The sequence below is a fragment of the Triticum aestivum genome, chromosome 7D, assembly GCF_018294505.1.
Source record: "Triticum aestivum cultivar Chinese Spring chromosome 7D, IWGSC CS RefSeq v2.1, whole genome shotgun sequence".
Classification (NCBI taxonomy): Eukaryota; Viridiplantae; Streptophyta; class Magnoliopsida; order Poales; family Poaceae; genus Triticum; species Triticum aestivum.
Window position 1 is genome coordinate 94,360,336 of NC_057814.1, and position 15,041 is coordinate 94,375,376.

Genomic DNA, 15,041 nt, shown 5'->3' on the forward strand with positions numbered 1-15,041 from the left:
CAGCCTCAGGAGACGGGCTCGCGAGGCTCCTGGCAGCGCCTGCTGACGTGTGCCTCACGAGGCGGGGGCCCTCGTGAGGGTCTTGCTCATGAATCTCAGTGATGGGCCGCCCGCCGGGCCTAAGCTATGCGCTGCGCGCTAGGCCGTAGGCAGACGGGCCCGACATACACTCTATAATTATGAATATGGAAATGTAATAATACAAATATTATTGCCTCTAGGGCATATTTCCAACAACCATACATAGGTTCCATGAACCATGAACCCAGCACACGATCCATCATCTTCCAAATACCATCGATGCAGACCACAATCCACATCCGTCCTTGGACTATCTCCCAAGCTCCGGGCCAGCGCTGAAGCAAATGTTGTCGCAGCAGCGGAGCACAAGGACAGGTCCATCATAAGGATGACGCCGCCGCCACACCATCCTTGCTCGAACAGAATGATTTTCAAATCCATCCCCAACCATATATAGGACCGATTGCCTCGTTGGGGACAGATCTGAAGCTTGTTTACTCCGCGCCGCCATAGCCGCCACAGAAGCAAAGACGACGAACAGCTGAAAGACCTAAGCTAATAGGGCCTAACCTAAAGCTACACGATCCACAAGCGTAGATCCGGCGACACCCCCCCCCCCCCCCCCCTCCCTCCCTCCCAGCGACGACCGAGGTCACCAACGGAGGGGAGCCGCCGGAGGAACACGATGGAGGGACTCTCCTGGCAGCTAGGGTTTGTAGTTGCCTACCGAGAGGAAAAGACGTGTATGTTGTCACGTGCGGCCATGCTATATATAGATGAGGCTTTTTTTTTTTTGAATGCTTGCGGCCCTTGGCATTTATTCATTACAGAAAAACTCATTACATACCTTGATAAAAGAGCTTCTCTAGCAGTAAAATGAGCTGCCGAATTCACACTTCGGCCAACACCAAGAAGCTCAAATCCCTGAAAGCTAGTAGCAAGGTGTCGCATCTCACACAAGATGTGGAAAGCAGCGCAGCGTGCACCTTGAGAAGAGTCCCAGAACGTAATTCAAGGGCTTCAGATCTGTAACCATAGGGAGTGCATCTCCCAGCCAAAAAATTTACCTACATGATCCCTCGCTACAAGTCCAGTTCCTCGCTGCCCAGTTCCCATCCTGGTGATGTTTCTACCATCCCTCGCTACAACTCCATCTTCAAAGAGCCGCCACCGCCTCACATCTCTAAGCAAGATATATACAAATCCTAACAGAACTCAAGAAAACATGAAAACGGAGCACTCCCGCCGGCAATGGCCAAGATCCACCGCGCCACCATGGCCCTAAGACCACAAAAGACGAGGTTGACCGGCGGTGGCACCGGCTAGAGGCACCAGAAACCGTAGTCAAAGGGTCCTCTTTCTTCTGACGGGAAGAAGTGCAACAGTTTGCTATTAGAAGAAGAAACATTGAATGCTTGTTCTTAACAAGTACCATCATGAAGCTCACCCGTTCCTGCTCTAACACTCCCAACAAACTTACCATTGACACTCAAGGGAGGCTTACAGCTAGAAAATACGCAGGTATAAAACTACAATACTACATTAACCAGCGTGTATTATGTCAACGACAAATTTCTGGATCTCCTGAATTACAGCAAAATGTCCATTACAATTTCTAACCAATTCAGAATTGAAATTCCTTTTCTTATTGCTTGCGGGATTCTTCTGTTGCAACTTGCAAGGACGGAGTACCTCACCTCACAGATCTGCATAGTCATTTTGGTCTGGCGGTCTGGCCACGGGGGATGCGGCGGCTGATCAATGGTTGGCATCGCCATGCGGATTGGCCACCGCACGAGCGATCGCGTTAGCATCAACAGCAGTGACACGGTTGTTGTGTCGTGGGAGTCTGTCTGCCGCGGCAGCACGAGGTCCAGGAGCGCGTCCACGGTCGGGCACCACTGGAGTAGGCGCCGAGGGAGGAGCAGCTTGGACGGTTGTTGTCTCCTTGTGTGGCTTCCGATGGGAGGGTCTCGTCGGCCGAACGTTGGCTGGCTCAACCCGGTTGCCGCAATGTGGGACGGGGCCGGCGACCCGCTCCCGAGATGCCTCCGCCGGGGCATTAGAACGAAGACGATGACTTGGCCTCCAAGGGGAATCAGCAAGAAGTTGAAGGGGCAGAGTGGTGCCGTGTCGACACCGTTCTTCAGGTCTTCTTGGCGTCTCTGTGCGTGGAAGAGTGGCTTCGCCGAGTCGACGACGCCGTTCGTCGGGCCGCAGGGGCATGACGGGTAGTACCTGGGGACCCGATGCTGCTGCGCCTGCGCCTCCTCGTGGGTGGACATGGACATGGAACAGCGCACTGTCTATGTTGTAGTAGTGCTTGTGGACGATCTCTTTTGCCGGGGCGATGGCTGCTTGAAGATGGCAATAGCGAGCAGCAAGAGCGAGCAAGAGGTCACCTTGGCAGCTGTCGATCCTCTTCCTGACGTCATCAAACATAGCGTGCTTCTCCTCGGCGCTGCAAATGAATAAGAACTGGCGGATGATGCCGCTCTGGGCGCGGTCGCAGGATTGCACAAGCTTCAGCGCGTGGAGGAGGGCCTCCTTGAGACTCGACAGCGCCCACGCCGTGGCGTCATCGTTCGCCGCCTCCGAGTGGAGCCCAGAAAGAATTTTCTTCAGCAGGCAGACCCGGTTGTCCAGATCTCGGCACCTGTCCTGGCACTCGCTCGCCTTCGTCACCGCCGTTGTGATGTAGCGGATCAGCGAGAACAGCGTACTCGCCGGAGTGATGATTGAGTCGACGGCCAACACGATCGCCGTCTCGGCGGCCTTCTCAGTGACCGAGCAGCTAGCGGCACCACACTAATCTCTGTAAAGTCAGTAAACGCAAGCGGAGGCTCCCTTGAATTGCTCTTCAGAGGTCCAGAGGTTAATAATTTGCAGTTGGCAACCCTGATGAGCAGTGGCGGAGCTTGAAAGAAATCTTTGGAGGGGTGAAGCTGCAAAAAAAAAACGAAATACGAAATCGTACCAATACAATAAGTTAGATATTGCAAATATCAAGAAACTTAGATAATTATATTGATCTTCTCAGATTAGCTTAGAAAATACATTTCTAATCAGTAGATAATTCAGTTCACTACAAAGTGCTATTTAACCATGGAGATCAGCTCCAGAACAAAAGAAACTATGCCCAAAATACTACTATTTAACCATGGAGCATCTAGTTCACTACAGACCAGCTCTTCGTTTCTTTACACCCTTAAAGTGCATAAGAACATCCTCATAGTTGTACTTCTCCGCAATTTCACTCTCTATGTTTACTAGCAAGCTATTGGCAGATAATCACCTTCCATAGTATTACGTAGCCTTGTCTTAATGATCTTCAAAGTAGAGAATGCTCGCTCGGCACTTGCTGTAGAAACTGGAAGAGCTAGAAGCAATCGCAACAATCGATCAACCAAATTGTAGATAGAATGTCTCCCTGTCTCAAAGAGATATCGACAAAGATTTGTTAAGGTTGACACCTTTTTCAACTCTTTATCATTGGAAGCATCCACAACAAAGTGTTTTAGTTGCTGCTCCAATCCATAGATTTTCTATTTCAGTATATAATTAATCCAATTGACAAAATCAATGACCAGATGACCTAATTAGAATTTTCCTCCACTAAGGTAACAAAACTACAGAATCACAATATTTCAACTTTCCTCAATTTCCATAGGGGAGAGATTGGGAGAGATACAGAGGGGGCAGTCTGCTCACACGGCTCACCGAGGCACTGCGCGGCGTCGACGGAGCCTGATGTTGTAGCGGACAGCCGCAGCTGAGGCAGAAGTGGATGAATCTGAGCGGAGGAGGAAGGAGCCGACCAATCCCTAGCCGGCCACCCGCCAGCGGTCGCCCCCACGGCGGCCAGTCTCCCAGACGCCGGTGCCCCACCCCCACGCTCGCAAGTCAAGGGGGAAAAGGATTCTGGAGTTGGTTGCTGCCTGGTCCGGTGGCTGGATTCGTTGGTATCCAGGGCTTCACGCATCGTAGACTAGTAAAATTCGTTCGTATCCACAGGCGCCACGTCGGCACACACAAGTTCCACTCCTTTTCTTCGCCAAACAATGACATGACATCTTTCATTTATCTCCGAAAGATACGCCGTGAAGACTAAAGAGCACAGCTTTGGGAAAACGCACAAATGGTCGTTGAGCCCCCTGCCAAAGGTTTCGTGGAGTGACATGTCGTGTTCGCTGCATCGCATACATGTCGGCATTTTTAAAAGATACCCTGGTGGAAAAAATACACATATTGCCATGTAGCCACCTATCAAGCTTTCGTGGCGCGATCTGGTACGTCCATTGCATTGCATACGCGTCGGCATCGACGTTGAGGCAATACACACATGGTCATGCAACCACTCACTGAGGTTTCGTGGCGTGATTTGGTACGTCCATTGCACTGTATACACGCATGATGACATCTACCAAAGGTACACCGTAAAGAGCACGGCGTTGGAAAAAACACACACATGGCCAATCAACCACCTATCAAGATTTCGTGGTGTGACATGATGTGCACGATGCACTGCATACATGCCGACATCTCTGAGAAAATAATTCGTGAAGAGATAGTGGTAGGAAAAAAGCACACATTGTCGTTCAGCCACCTCTTGAGGTTTCGTGGCGCGACATGATGCGTTCGTTGCACTGCATACATGTCAGCATGTTTGAAAGGCTACATCGTGAAGAGCACGACATTGGGGCCAGGGCCGGTCCTGAGATTTTGGGGGCCCGGGGCGAAACTAAACCCAGGGGCCCTTAACATAAACACGAATAAGTATTGCAAAAAATATTTTGAATCTCTGGTCAAAGGAAACACAATATTTTTATTACTGCGCCTCTTCTTTACTAACATGTCCGGTAGCTTTATAATTTGAATGATTTGAAGATTGCTCTGTTATTAAGTGTTCCTACTTTCTTTGATCCTAATTAGCTATAGTAAAAATTGATACCTGGTTAAGACTAATGGATGATTTAAATGCCAATGATCACTCACGTTGTCATCCATTTAGATGTCAGATTGTATTATGCATAGCCCCTACCTTAAGAATTAGTTTATTCCTCCATAGAAATTACCGGCAAGTCTCCAAACATAAAATTTAATAACCCCAATGATATGTATCCATTAACATTACCCATAAATAGATTATTAGTGTCCAATTACAAAAACGCAGAGGCCATGAGGATGATCATGCATAAATTTTAATCAACTATCATGATAAAATTTCCAAGGTCATATAGACTACCTATACAAATAGAGATTAGAGACATACCTTCTCTTCTATAATTGTAATCATGCCCTAGCAGTAAGATCTAGCCTCCCGTCAGTGTGGTCTCGTGCGAGGCAGAGACCCTATCTCTGGCATTCCAACCCTCCTCCAATCTAGATCTGCTCTGACCCGAGGCGGCACCATGGACGCATAGTAGATGGATATCAAGCATCACGATCTTGATCTATACTTGCCCGTGGTGGCACTGTCACTTCCCTCAGTACTGTTTTCCCCATTAATTGGGCGCACAAGTTTCTGCTTATGGATTAAGGAAATCGTTTTTTTCAAGAAGATTAAGGAAGGAAATCAAGAGCGGATTCTTTATAACCATGCCTAATTAATCACATGCCATAACTACTCTATTGATCGATCGCCCTCAATCGTAGCAGTAGGAAGAAGGAAGGCAAGGAAATCGAGGAAAGGGTCATAGAAGTAGGCAATAGATCGGCATTCTGGGCCAATTAAGAGCAGAATTAGGGGCCCCTTGGTACCTGGGGCGGCCGCCCCGTGCCCCCCCCCCCCCCCCCCCCTTTAGGGCCGGGCCTAGTTGGGGCAAATGCACGCATGGTCGTTCAGCCACCTACCAAGGTTTTGTGGTGTGACATGGTGTATCCACTGAGTGAATATAACCGACGTATTGAGTCGATACAACCGCACTGAACAAATGTCCGGCCTCTGTATAATAAGATGCACACAACCAGCACTTTCAGAAATACAACACCATTTTATACAAAAAGAAGAAAAAAGAAGCCTAAAGTGCATAAGGTCTTAACTAGGGCGGCGGCTTAGGCGCTGGCCAATGAGCGGCTGCCCACGGATCTGCTGCCGCAGTGAAGAGTAACATACACATGTCCTTAAACTATGTTACTACCTTCATAGTGGGTAGTAATAACATAAGTGTGGTGTCATGCAAAGCTTCATTTATTAGGTTATAGACTCCTATTGCATTGGGATATGTGATGTTACAGTAACTAGCTAAGTTAGTCACACTACCTCTCTCCTCATTAACTCATTGTCATATAAGCAAATTTGCTGAGTTGGACTCGATGTTACTGCTGAAGTTACTCCCACTGTGGCTAGTCTTATACCAGCACCAGACCTGCCCCTTCTGCAATAAGGTTAGAGGTGAGATTACTCCAATCAGGCATTTTTCTGTCAATTTTGGGTTACTAAGCTGGATAATTACTTATCAGGACATCTCCTCGGTTTGTCCTCACTGGTTGCACTGATACAAAAGCTAGGAGGGCACCCAACCTGTAAGTTTTGAACATGAACCAATCAAGCATTCTTTCATCAAATAAAAATCTGTAATTTTTCACGTGGATGACGTACTCTGTCTAACCCTGTGTATTGATATCCATGGAACCAGGTCGTTTAGAAACCACCAGCTGCATAGTTGTCAGTCAGATTATGATTATTTGTGTGCGCGGTGTGTATAGGTCACCACTTGCTGAGCACCGAGAGCATGGACTATACAGAGGTAATTAAGTGTCTTCTATAGGATCGTAACATCTGTTATTTATAGAGAATATGTGCATTGCTATTTGTACACAAATAATTTGTGTTGTTGTTTTAAGCATCAATGCGTAATGGAACCTGTAGGGACTTTCGGATGGCTGCCTGCTGCTCCTGCCGGCGCCGCATGCTGCGACCCTCCTCCCATTCCCCGGTGACACAGGCGAAACCAATCACGCAGTCCCCCCTACCCAGGGTGCACCATCCAGCCATCACCTGCCCAAAGCTAGTCATTGCCCTCGCTGCCGCAGACCATGTTATCGCCTTGCCTCCTCTGGATGCGGAGGAATAGGATCAATGTTGGGAGAGGGGGGAGTCGGTCAATCACCACCGCTCGCCAGTACAACGGGCAGAGAGGCAGGTACTCTGTTCACATCTCACCAGCAGTATCATATACGTGGACCTCTCTGTTCCTGCTTGTGCTGCCAAATGCAGTGGACTTCTCTAGATAACTTCTTGTTTATGCATTGACCGTACAGTTTGAACGAAGGCCAAGCAACTACTACAACTCAAATCAAATCTTAAATTCCTAGAATCCGGGCAAGTTCATCCTGTCAAGGGGATGAAAATTTTATGCTACTTTTTACCCACACAACAATATCCAACATGGTATATTATACAAACCGAATGCCGAAATATATATATATGGCTGGTTTTCACTCAAAGGGTAAAGACATCTTTATCCCATTTAGTTTTTTGGATACCTCTCTCATGCTGATTCGTTCTGACGGGTCCTGGAGTGCACAAGAAACTGCCACTTTCAGTAGGGACAGAAAGCATTGGTAGACTGCATTTTGTTCTTCCGTATATGCTTGGGCAAGGCCCTCACTTTCCTCTTGGAGATAAGCATCAACAACATGAAATATGTTGTCTGGCAGATTGTTCTCCACGTAGTTGATGATGTTGAGTCCATTATTGAACATAGGATCAGTTGGGCTTTTGCCTGTCAGCATCTCTAGAAGTAATACTCCATAACTGTATACATCCCCGGAGGTTGATACATGGCTTCCTCCACCATACTCTGCAGGTGACAACAGCAGATAGTTAATGCACGCTAGCAGCAAAAATTTCATTTTTTGTTTGCACAAAATTAAGTAAAAATGTAGTATTACCTGGAGCAATATAACCTATAGTTCCGTTAACACTAGCGGAATTAACCGGACTTGAATAGTTTCCAGCTGATGATTGTGAGCTAGTTTGGACACAAACCCTTGAAATGCCAAAGTCTCCTAAATGGGCAACCATATCTGCATCTAAAAGGATATTGCTGGGCTTCAGATCACAATGGATGATGTGTCTTTCACAGTCATGGTGTAAATAATCCAATGCATCAGCTATGTTAATGGCAACATTTACTCTCTGTATTATCCCTAGGTAATGTGGATCTTCCAAATCACTTGCTGGATGCAACCATGTCTCCAAGTCCCCATTCGGCATGAATTCATAAACTATAGCCTTGAAAGGATTGCCTTTATAATCTATTGTCGAGCATACACTTAGGATTGGAAGAATATTTCGATGCCGCGTACTTCTCAACGCTTCACATTCTGACATGAAGCTTATATCTGCACCTTGCATCTCCAGCTCAAAAACCTTCACAGCTACCTCTGCATTGACTGGCAATAACTGTCCTCGGTACACGAAACTGCAGCTTCCTCTTCCAACCAAGTTAGACTCAGAGAAATTGCTAGTGGCTTGAAGAAGATCCTTGTAAGATACTTTTGGGAATTGGCTATGGAAAGAAGGCAGGGATGAATGTGGTCTGCCTGACAAGTTCCTGAATACTGCAAAGTAGATTAACAAAACGAGTAATGCCAAACCAACTACAGGAACCAGTACTCTGACCATGTAGTACGGTACTCCTTTCTTATGAGAAACGATAGGGCATGAAGGCATTTGCAGGTCAGTTACTCCACCACAGAGCTCCTTGTTTCCATTGAGAGAAATAGCAGTAGTGTTCTTGAATACTCCTTTTGTTGGTATTTCTCCTTCAAGATGATTGTAAGAGAGATCTAGTTGGGTAAGGATTTTCAGATCACCTAGAGCTGTTGGGATGGCACCTGATAACTTGTTGTGTGAAAGATTAAGTGTTGTCAAGCTCTGCAGATCACCCAGAGATATCGGAATATCTTCTGTGAAGAAATTTTGATCCATTTTGATGGTTTCCAATTGTTTACATTGGGCCAAGGTCTTTGGAATTGCTCCGGTAAGCTTGTTGGACGAAAGCTGAAGTTCTGTGAGTTGCTGAAGGCTGCCAACCTCTGGAGGTAGTACACCTTCCAAATTGTTGTAGGACAGTATGCAGTTGGTCATTGAGCCTGAAGCTAAAATCTCTTTTGGTATGTTACCTTGGAGATTATTATAACTAAGATCCAAATCTGAGAGCTGCCGAAGGTTTCCAAGGCTAGATGGTATGACACCATCAAATTTGTTATTGTCCATATATAGCACTGATAATTGGGTAAGATTGCCAATGGACAATGGAATGGACCCATTGAAGTTATTTCCATGAAGATTCAGACCTTGCAGCTTTTTCATATTTGTAATCCATCCTTCAACTGTACCAGTAAAACCATTGTAGGCTAATGAAAATTTAGTCAGGTTTTTAAGGTTCCCTATGCTTAAGGGTACCATCCCTGACAGGTTGTTTGTTCCCAAAAGAAGGCTTTGAATACCAGCAGACAGATTGCCAACAGTGTCTGGTAGAACTCCTTCTAGCTGATTTCCGTACAGTGAGAGCATGTCTAGAAGGCTGCAATTGCTTAGTGCTGCCAGAAACTCCCAGCTTTGGTCATCATTTGCTTTAAGCTGGTTTCTTTCAAGGTTTAGACTATACAGCTTCTGAAGTTTACCAAAAGAACTTGGAACGTGGCCTGTGAAATTGTTAACTGGCATGTTTATCGTAGATAGTCTTGATGCGTTGCCTAGTGAAGCAGGGACATGGCCTTCAATCATGTTACCACCAAGCTCAAGGGTCTCCAGATTAGGGAGGGTGTCGCCCATGTCAGATGGTAACGTGCCTCCTAGCTCATTTGAATCCAGGTCCAGTTCTCTCAACAGAGTCAGGTTAAAGAGGGCTACTGGTATCTCACCTGATAGTCTATTCCCCCCCAGGAGCAGTTGCCGCATCTTTGACAGTCTCCCAAACTCATGTGGAATTCTTCCTTCAAGCTGATTGCCTGTAACATGGAGTATCTCCAAGGAAGTGATGTTGCTGAGTTTTGCTGGGATGGTCCCAGTTAGCTTATTCACCGAAAGCTCCAGAATGGATAGGTGTGAGAGGAGGCCTATCTCTTCGGGGATTTTGCCTTGTAGCGAGTTCCCATACAGATCTAGCTTCCTCAGATCAGAGCAATTTGCAAGTCCTTGAGGGATCACCCCATGCAAGAGATTGTTGCTCAGGTCAAGAATCTGCAGGTTTTGCAGACGGTGGAAGAGAGGTGGTAGGTTCCCAGAGAAGCTGTTTGTGGAGAAGTTAATGGTAACAAGGTACGTGAGATTTCCAAGAGAAGGGGAGATATGTCCCACCAAACTCTGTGCTGCAAGTTCGAGCTTCATGACATGCCTTTTTGGTCTATCTGCACTGCAGGTAACACCCTTCCATCTGCAGAAGTTGGTGCTTCTGTTCCAGGAGCTCAAGGCCCTTGTTGGATCTTTGGTTATTGCCTGCTTGAATTCAAGCAACGAGTGCAGATCGGTGTTGTCATTCCATCCAAGTACCACACAATCACCCTTGCCAGCTATATGAGTGAACAGAAGCAAAGCGAACAGCAGATAGAACATGACAAATTACCCTTTTTCTCTCTCTCTCCCCTCTGCAAAAGCAATATTAGACATCAGACAATCGGTGGATGCCGCAAAGTTAAAGTTTCAGCTAAGAAATGATTTGATGCATTATAAATGGACTAAAAGAAATCTCAGAAATGTTATGGCTGTTGATTCATCATGGATAGACAGCCTTGGCAGTTGGTAACAAGGAAAGAACATGGCAGAAGTCGATACAGGAATCGAGTACTCACTCAGCAAGATCGGAAATGACGTTGCTGCTCTGGATGTCCTGGGTCCATGGATGGGTTTTGCTGGAGGCGACTGGAAGGTGCTCCTTTCTGAAGAGTACTTTAGCTTTTTGAAAGGTGTGCGGTTTGCTTCCACAATGGCCCCCACATGGATCATTTGTCAATGCCTTGGATAAGTGAGACACAGAATCATTCAAACCGTAAGTACCTTTCATGGATCATGTGTCAATGCCTTTCAATAAATTAGACATTGAATCATTCAAACCATGCATATACTGCAGTACTGCACTATGCTTGATGTTGTTGCTCACCAAACTTGTGTTTTCTGTTACTCTGTATAGTGGGAGTCAGTAGGTGCACGACGTCTGAATTTGACGCTCCCCAGTGATTGCAAAATGTTTTTGCGCTGCTGTATCCAAAATAGAATCCGAATCCCCAGTATAAATCTGATACAAACCAGCATGTTTCAGGTGGGTAGTACTACTGCCAGACAATAACCCTCAAGTCATTTTATCTCTGGACACATCCATTTTGAGAGGTCTGGAAACATCTCTAACGCTTATTTTGTTCTGTCATCGTGATACATGAGGATTCCACTTATTACATTGCTGGAAAGAAATACAGTCCTGAATTTGTGATAATCTAGAATCAATCACTGGAAGTTTAGTCACCGTCTCACTTTTGACCTCCAAGGTGTTTATCACTATCATGTCGAACCACTTGCATGGAATGGAATTTGCTTAGCTCTCCACATGATGGGCGGACGAAACAAAACTACGCTCCACACACCCAAATACCTCTATGATCTGCTCAGAGATCTTATATTGCTCATGAAAGACGAAATCCTATCAGGGTCTTTTTGACTTCCATCAGCACCACATATGCCAGTGCTCCTTTCCTCCCGGCCCTCGCGTCGTCCCCTTGGGCGACTCGGGGGCGACTAGGGTTCCGCCGCCGCCGCCACCCCCCTCCACCCCCTTCCTCCCCCTCGCCGCTACCAGAGACGGCCGCCGGGAAGCCCGCGCGGACGCCGGTGAAGGTGGCGGCGGGGATCTCGGTGCTCCTCCCCCTCTTGGAGGCCCGTGGTTCCTGGGGCGGCGGCCCTTGCCGGAGAGGCGACGTCGTCGGGCGGTGGGCGGCGTTCGCAGGGGGTGTTGGTCAGCGTGCCCGGCCGCGCGGGCAGCGGGTGGCTGGTGGAATCCGGCCGCGGCGAGAAGCTTTCTTCGTCGGATCTGGAGGTGTGAAATCCCTATTCCCTGCTGCCTCTCTCTCGCCTCCGGTGTGGGCTAGCGTTTTCTGGCTCCAGCGTTGGTGCGTGTTGGTGCGTGTTGGTGGTCAGCTAGGGAACCAGGGGAAACCTTGGCCGGTCCGGCCGGCCCGGTGGCGACAACGCCCAAGGGTGCTGCTTTCCTCCATGGGGGCGCAGCCGAGGTCCCCTGCTCTCCACCCCGATCCCCCTGCCCGGGTGAAAACCTTTATCCTCGGCGGATTTGGCGGCGGCGGCGCCTTGCGCGTCGTGACCTTGCTGGAGGCATCGTCAAGGGTGCGGGGCTCGGTCGGGAGGTTATGCAGGTGAGGGATTGAGCTACCTCCTCTGCGTCGTCCTATTCCTTGAAGCTTGTCTCCAACTAGTTGGGCATGGACTGTGGCGGAGCAGCCGGCGAGATATATCCCAAATCGATGTGGTCATCCTAGGTCCACCTTGCGATGCGAGGGCGACATTCTTTCAGCTCTAGGGTGAGCTTCTCGAAATCCCGATGGTGCGGCGCCTACGAGCCATGGGGAAGGGTCCCTCTTCGGTGATTGAGAGGGAAGATGTTTGGTTCCTTTCTTCTCTAGGTGTTTCTGGAGCACGGTCCATCCTCGAATGTCGGCTATGTCCTGCTGTGCTGCTCCGTTTCTGCTACATATGATCCTAGTGTGGAGTGCTCGGCCTTTGCTAGCTGCAATTCATTTGCGGCGGCTTGTGGAGGTTGTAGTGAGTAGGCTTTCCAGTGTTCCCCGTTGTATCGTTCTGACCGTTGTAAGTTGGGTTGTCTGTTGTAACTCCTGGCCGGTTGATGGCTTTGTTAATTCAAAGTCGGGCTCTTCGCGAGCCTTCGTTCTAAAAAAAAATATGCCAGTGCTCACATCGACTCCATTTGGCTTCAGAACAGAAACTGCTTCACAAACATTATCAGCATGAAGGCCTCCAGCCAACAGCCAGCCATTCGTTTTTGATAAACTACAGACAGCCATTCTTGCTTCTAACAGAGGGCATGTGGAATTTCTGCCAGTTAAATCCCTTGCCACTGTAAAATAAAGAAGACTAAATGTTTCTTACGTATTTTTTTGGAAGCGATTTAGTGGCGATCTCGAAAAGCACAATATGCAAGTAGGTTCATATACTAAACGAAAACTTCCAATGACAATAAAGTATGCAGGATGAAGAACATAAGTAAAAGTCGTCGCAATATGCATACTGAACTCAGTAAAGAGTACTCACATAGAAATGTTATGGAATTAATGATTAATTTGGCATATAAAAAACACTTGAATGGATAGGGGAGCAAGTCTTTGGAGAAGCAGTAAGAACAAAATCTAAGCTTCCCCCCTTCGCACTGTCCACTATGAACCAATCAAGCACATATTCTTCACGAGGAGCATTAATAAGTTTTCCATCATCATCGGCATTTAGGACATAAACGATGCGATTATTCTTTGAAAGCACATGAACCAATGCACGGGACTTATCTCCATGGAGCTGCATAAGGGAAGATCCATATAAGCATCTGGGCTTGTAAGTTTCGCAGATATGGTCTACATTTCCATTTTGTTTTTAGTTTTTTAATCAGCGAGTCCTTGTGTTTTCAAGTGCCAGATATGGTCTATGTCTTTCTGTTTTTGCATAATATGAAACTAGAGAAACCTATCACTTCTAGCAATTCTAACATGCATAGATGATAATCAGGATTGATTCAATTGAGTAAAACAATGCTTACCATTATTACGTAGCATATAAAGTTGTTGAGGCCGTCTTGCTGAAATTGATGACACCATTACAATGTAAACTGAAGATGGGCTGTGACGACAGAAGACGTTAAAATAAATCGAACAGCTAGGGACCTGAGGGGGAAATCGCCGAAGGGAGAGCTGCTATCCACCCTGGTCGTGGGCTTGCCGTCGGTCCCAGATGAATTTGAGTCAGGGGAAAATCGGAGCAAGGGGAATCAGTTCAGAGAGACATCCGGTCAGAGAGAAATCGGAGCAGGAGCTACAGCCACCAGCCGCCATTCACCCGCCAGCGAGAGAACGGGACAGCGGGAGACCCAACAACCCGAGAGAGAAAGAGAGGGAGAGGGCCAGCACATACTTCACCCGCGCCGCCGGCCGATTCGGAATCGCCGCTGCCTGAGCGAGAAGTGAGGTGAGGTAAGGTGGGTCAGGTGCGCCAGGCTTCTGGAGTCTTCTTTTTTTCTTGACGTGGCTTTTGGAGTTTTTTTCCTTCCGTTTCTTGGCCATCGAGCGGGGGTGTCAAAAAATGTCGGACGGAGGGAGTAGTTGGCTACCGCCATCATTTCGCGGAACGACCGAATCTGCTAGAGTTCACATTTTTTGATAACCAAATAGAGTATTATACTCCTTCGTTTTTAGAGCAATTACAGTTGGGCGTCTCAAACCCGGGTCGTACCTTTCGGAGGGCCGTCCGGTCATTGTCCGGTCATGATTTTTCGACTCAGACGGGCTCCTTAATTAAACGGACCTCAAACATCCGGGCTGACCAGCACCCCTCTTATCCAGCCCAAATATGGGGCGGATATGGGGTGTCCGAGCATGCCCGCCACGTTGGACCCGACAGCCTAACCCCACCCCAAATTGCACTAAGTCCAAAAAACTCTTCCTCCTCCTTCCACCGCCCTCCAACATTTCCCGCGCCCGGACCCTCGCCATACTCCTCCATTGCTCCCAATCCTCACCACCGGTCCCGATCCACCGCCGGAGATGTCGTCCAGCCCGACCCACACCGGCGCGACGGAGATGCAGTTCCCCTCGTCCGTCGGTGGGGTCACTTCGTCGGCTGCGACTTGCAAGGCGAAGAACGTCGCCCGAAAGTTGCGGCGACGCCGGTAGCGAGAGAGGGAGGCGGCGGCAGCATCACACGGAGGTTCGGACATGGTGGAGCAATTGTCTCCTGCGCCGCGCCCCGATCCCCGCACCCCTTCCCTCTGAGCGCCGACCCA

At 48.0% G+C, this 15,041-nt stretch overlaps 3 protein-coding genes across 6 annotated transcripts; all 3 read right to left on the reverse strand.

The window, feature by feature from the left end:
- Positions 1–1,559: 1,559 nt before the first annotated feature.
- On the reverse strand, positions 1,560–2,829 carry LOC123166888 (uncharacterized; the record flags this gene model as incomplete). The annotated part of the gene is made up of 1 exon (XM_044584700.1): positions 1,560–2,829. A coding segment is annotated over one exon (1,050 nt), but the record flags the coding sequence as incomplete, so codon positions are not given.
- LOC123166887 (uncharacterized) lies at positions 1,560–4,025 on the reverse strand. Of its 4 annotated transcripts, none has more exons than XM_044584699.1 (3): positions 3,742–4,025; positions 3,317–3,400; positions 1,560–2,966 (listed from the first exon to the last, which is right to left on the reverse strand). In XM_044584699.1, the coding sequence occupies exons 1-3, from the start codon at positions 4,001–4,003 to the stop codon at positions 2,845–2,847; spliced, it is 468 nt and encodes a 155-aa protein (XP_044440634.1). In that variant the 5' UTR covers positions 4,004–4,025; the 3' UTR covers positions 1,560–2,844. The 4 variants fall into 4 exon arrangements, with proteins under 4 accessions (XP_044440634.1, XP_044440633.1, XP_044440631.1 ...); XM_044584698.1 differs by having other exon boundaries at positions 3,733–4,024; XM_044584696.1 differs by having other exon boundaries at positions 3,317–3,451; positions 3,742–4,018.
- Positions 4,026–7,222: 3,197 nt separating this feature from the next.
- LOC123168326 (receptor kinase-like protein Xa21) lies at positions 7,223–14,298 on the reverse strand. The gene is made up of 5 exons (XM_044586197.1): positions 13,927–14,298; positions 13,803–13,841; positions 10,825–10,988; positions 7,918–10,620; positions 7,223–7,826 (listed from the first exon to the last, which is right to left on the reverse strand). Exons 4-5 carry the CDS (start codon positions 10,586–10,588, stop codon positions 7,462–7,464), a joined length of 3,036 nt encoding a protein of 1,011 aa, XP_044442132.1. The 5' UTR covers positions 10,589–10,620; positions 10,825–10,988; positions 13,803–13,841; positions 13,927–14,298; the 3' UTR covers positions 7,223–7,461.
- Positions 14,299–15,041: the final 743 nt, after the last annotated feature.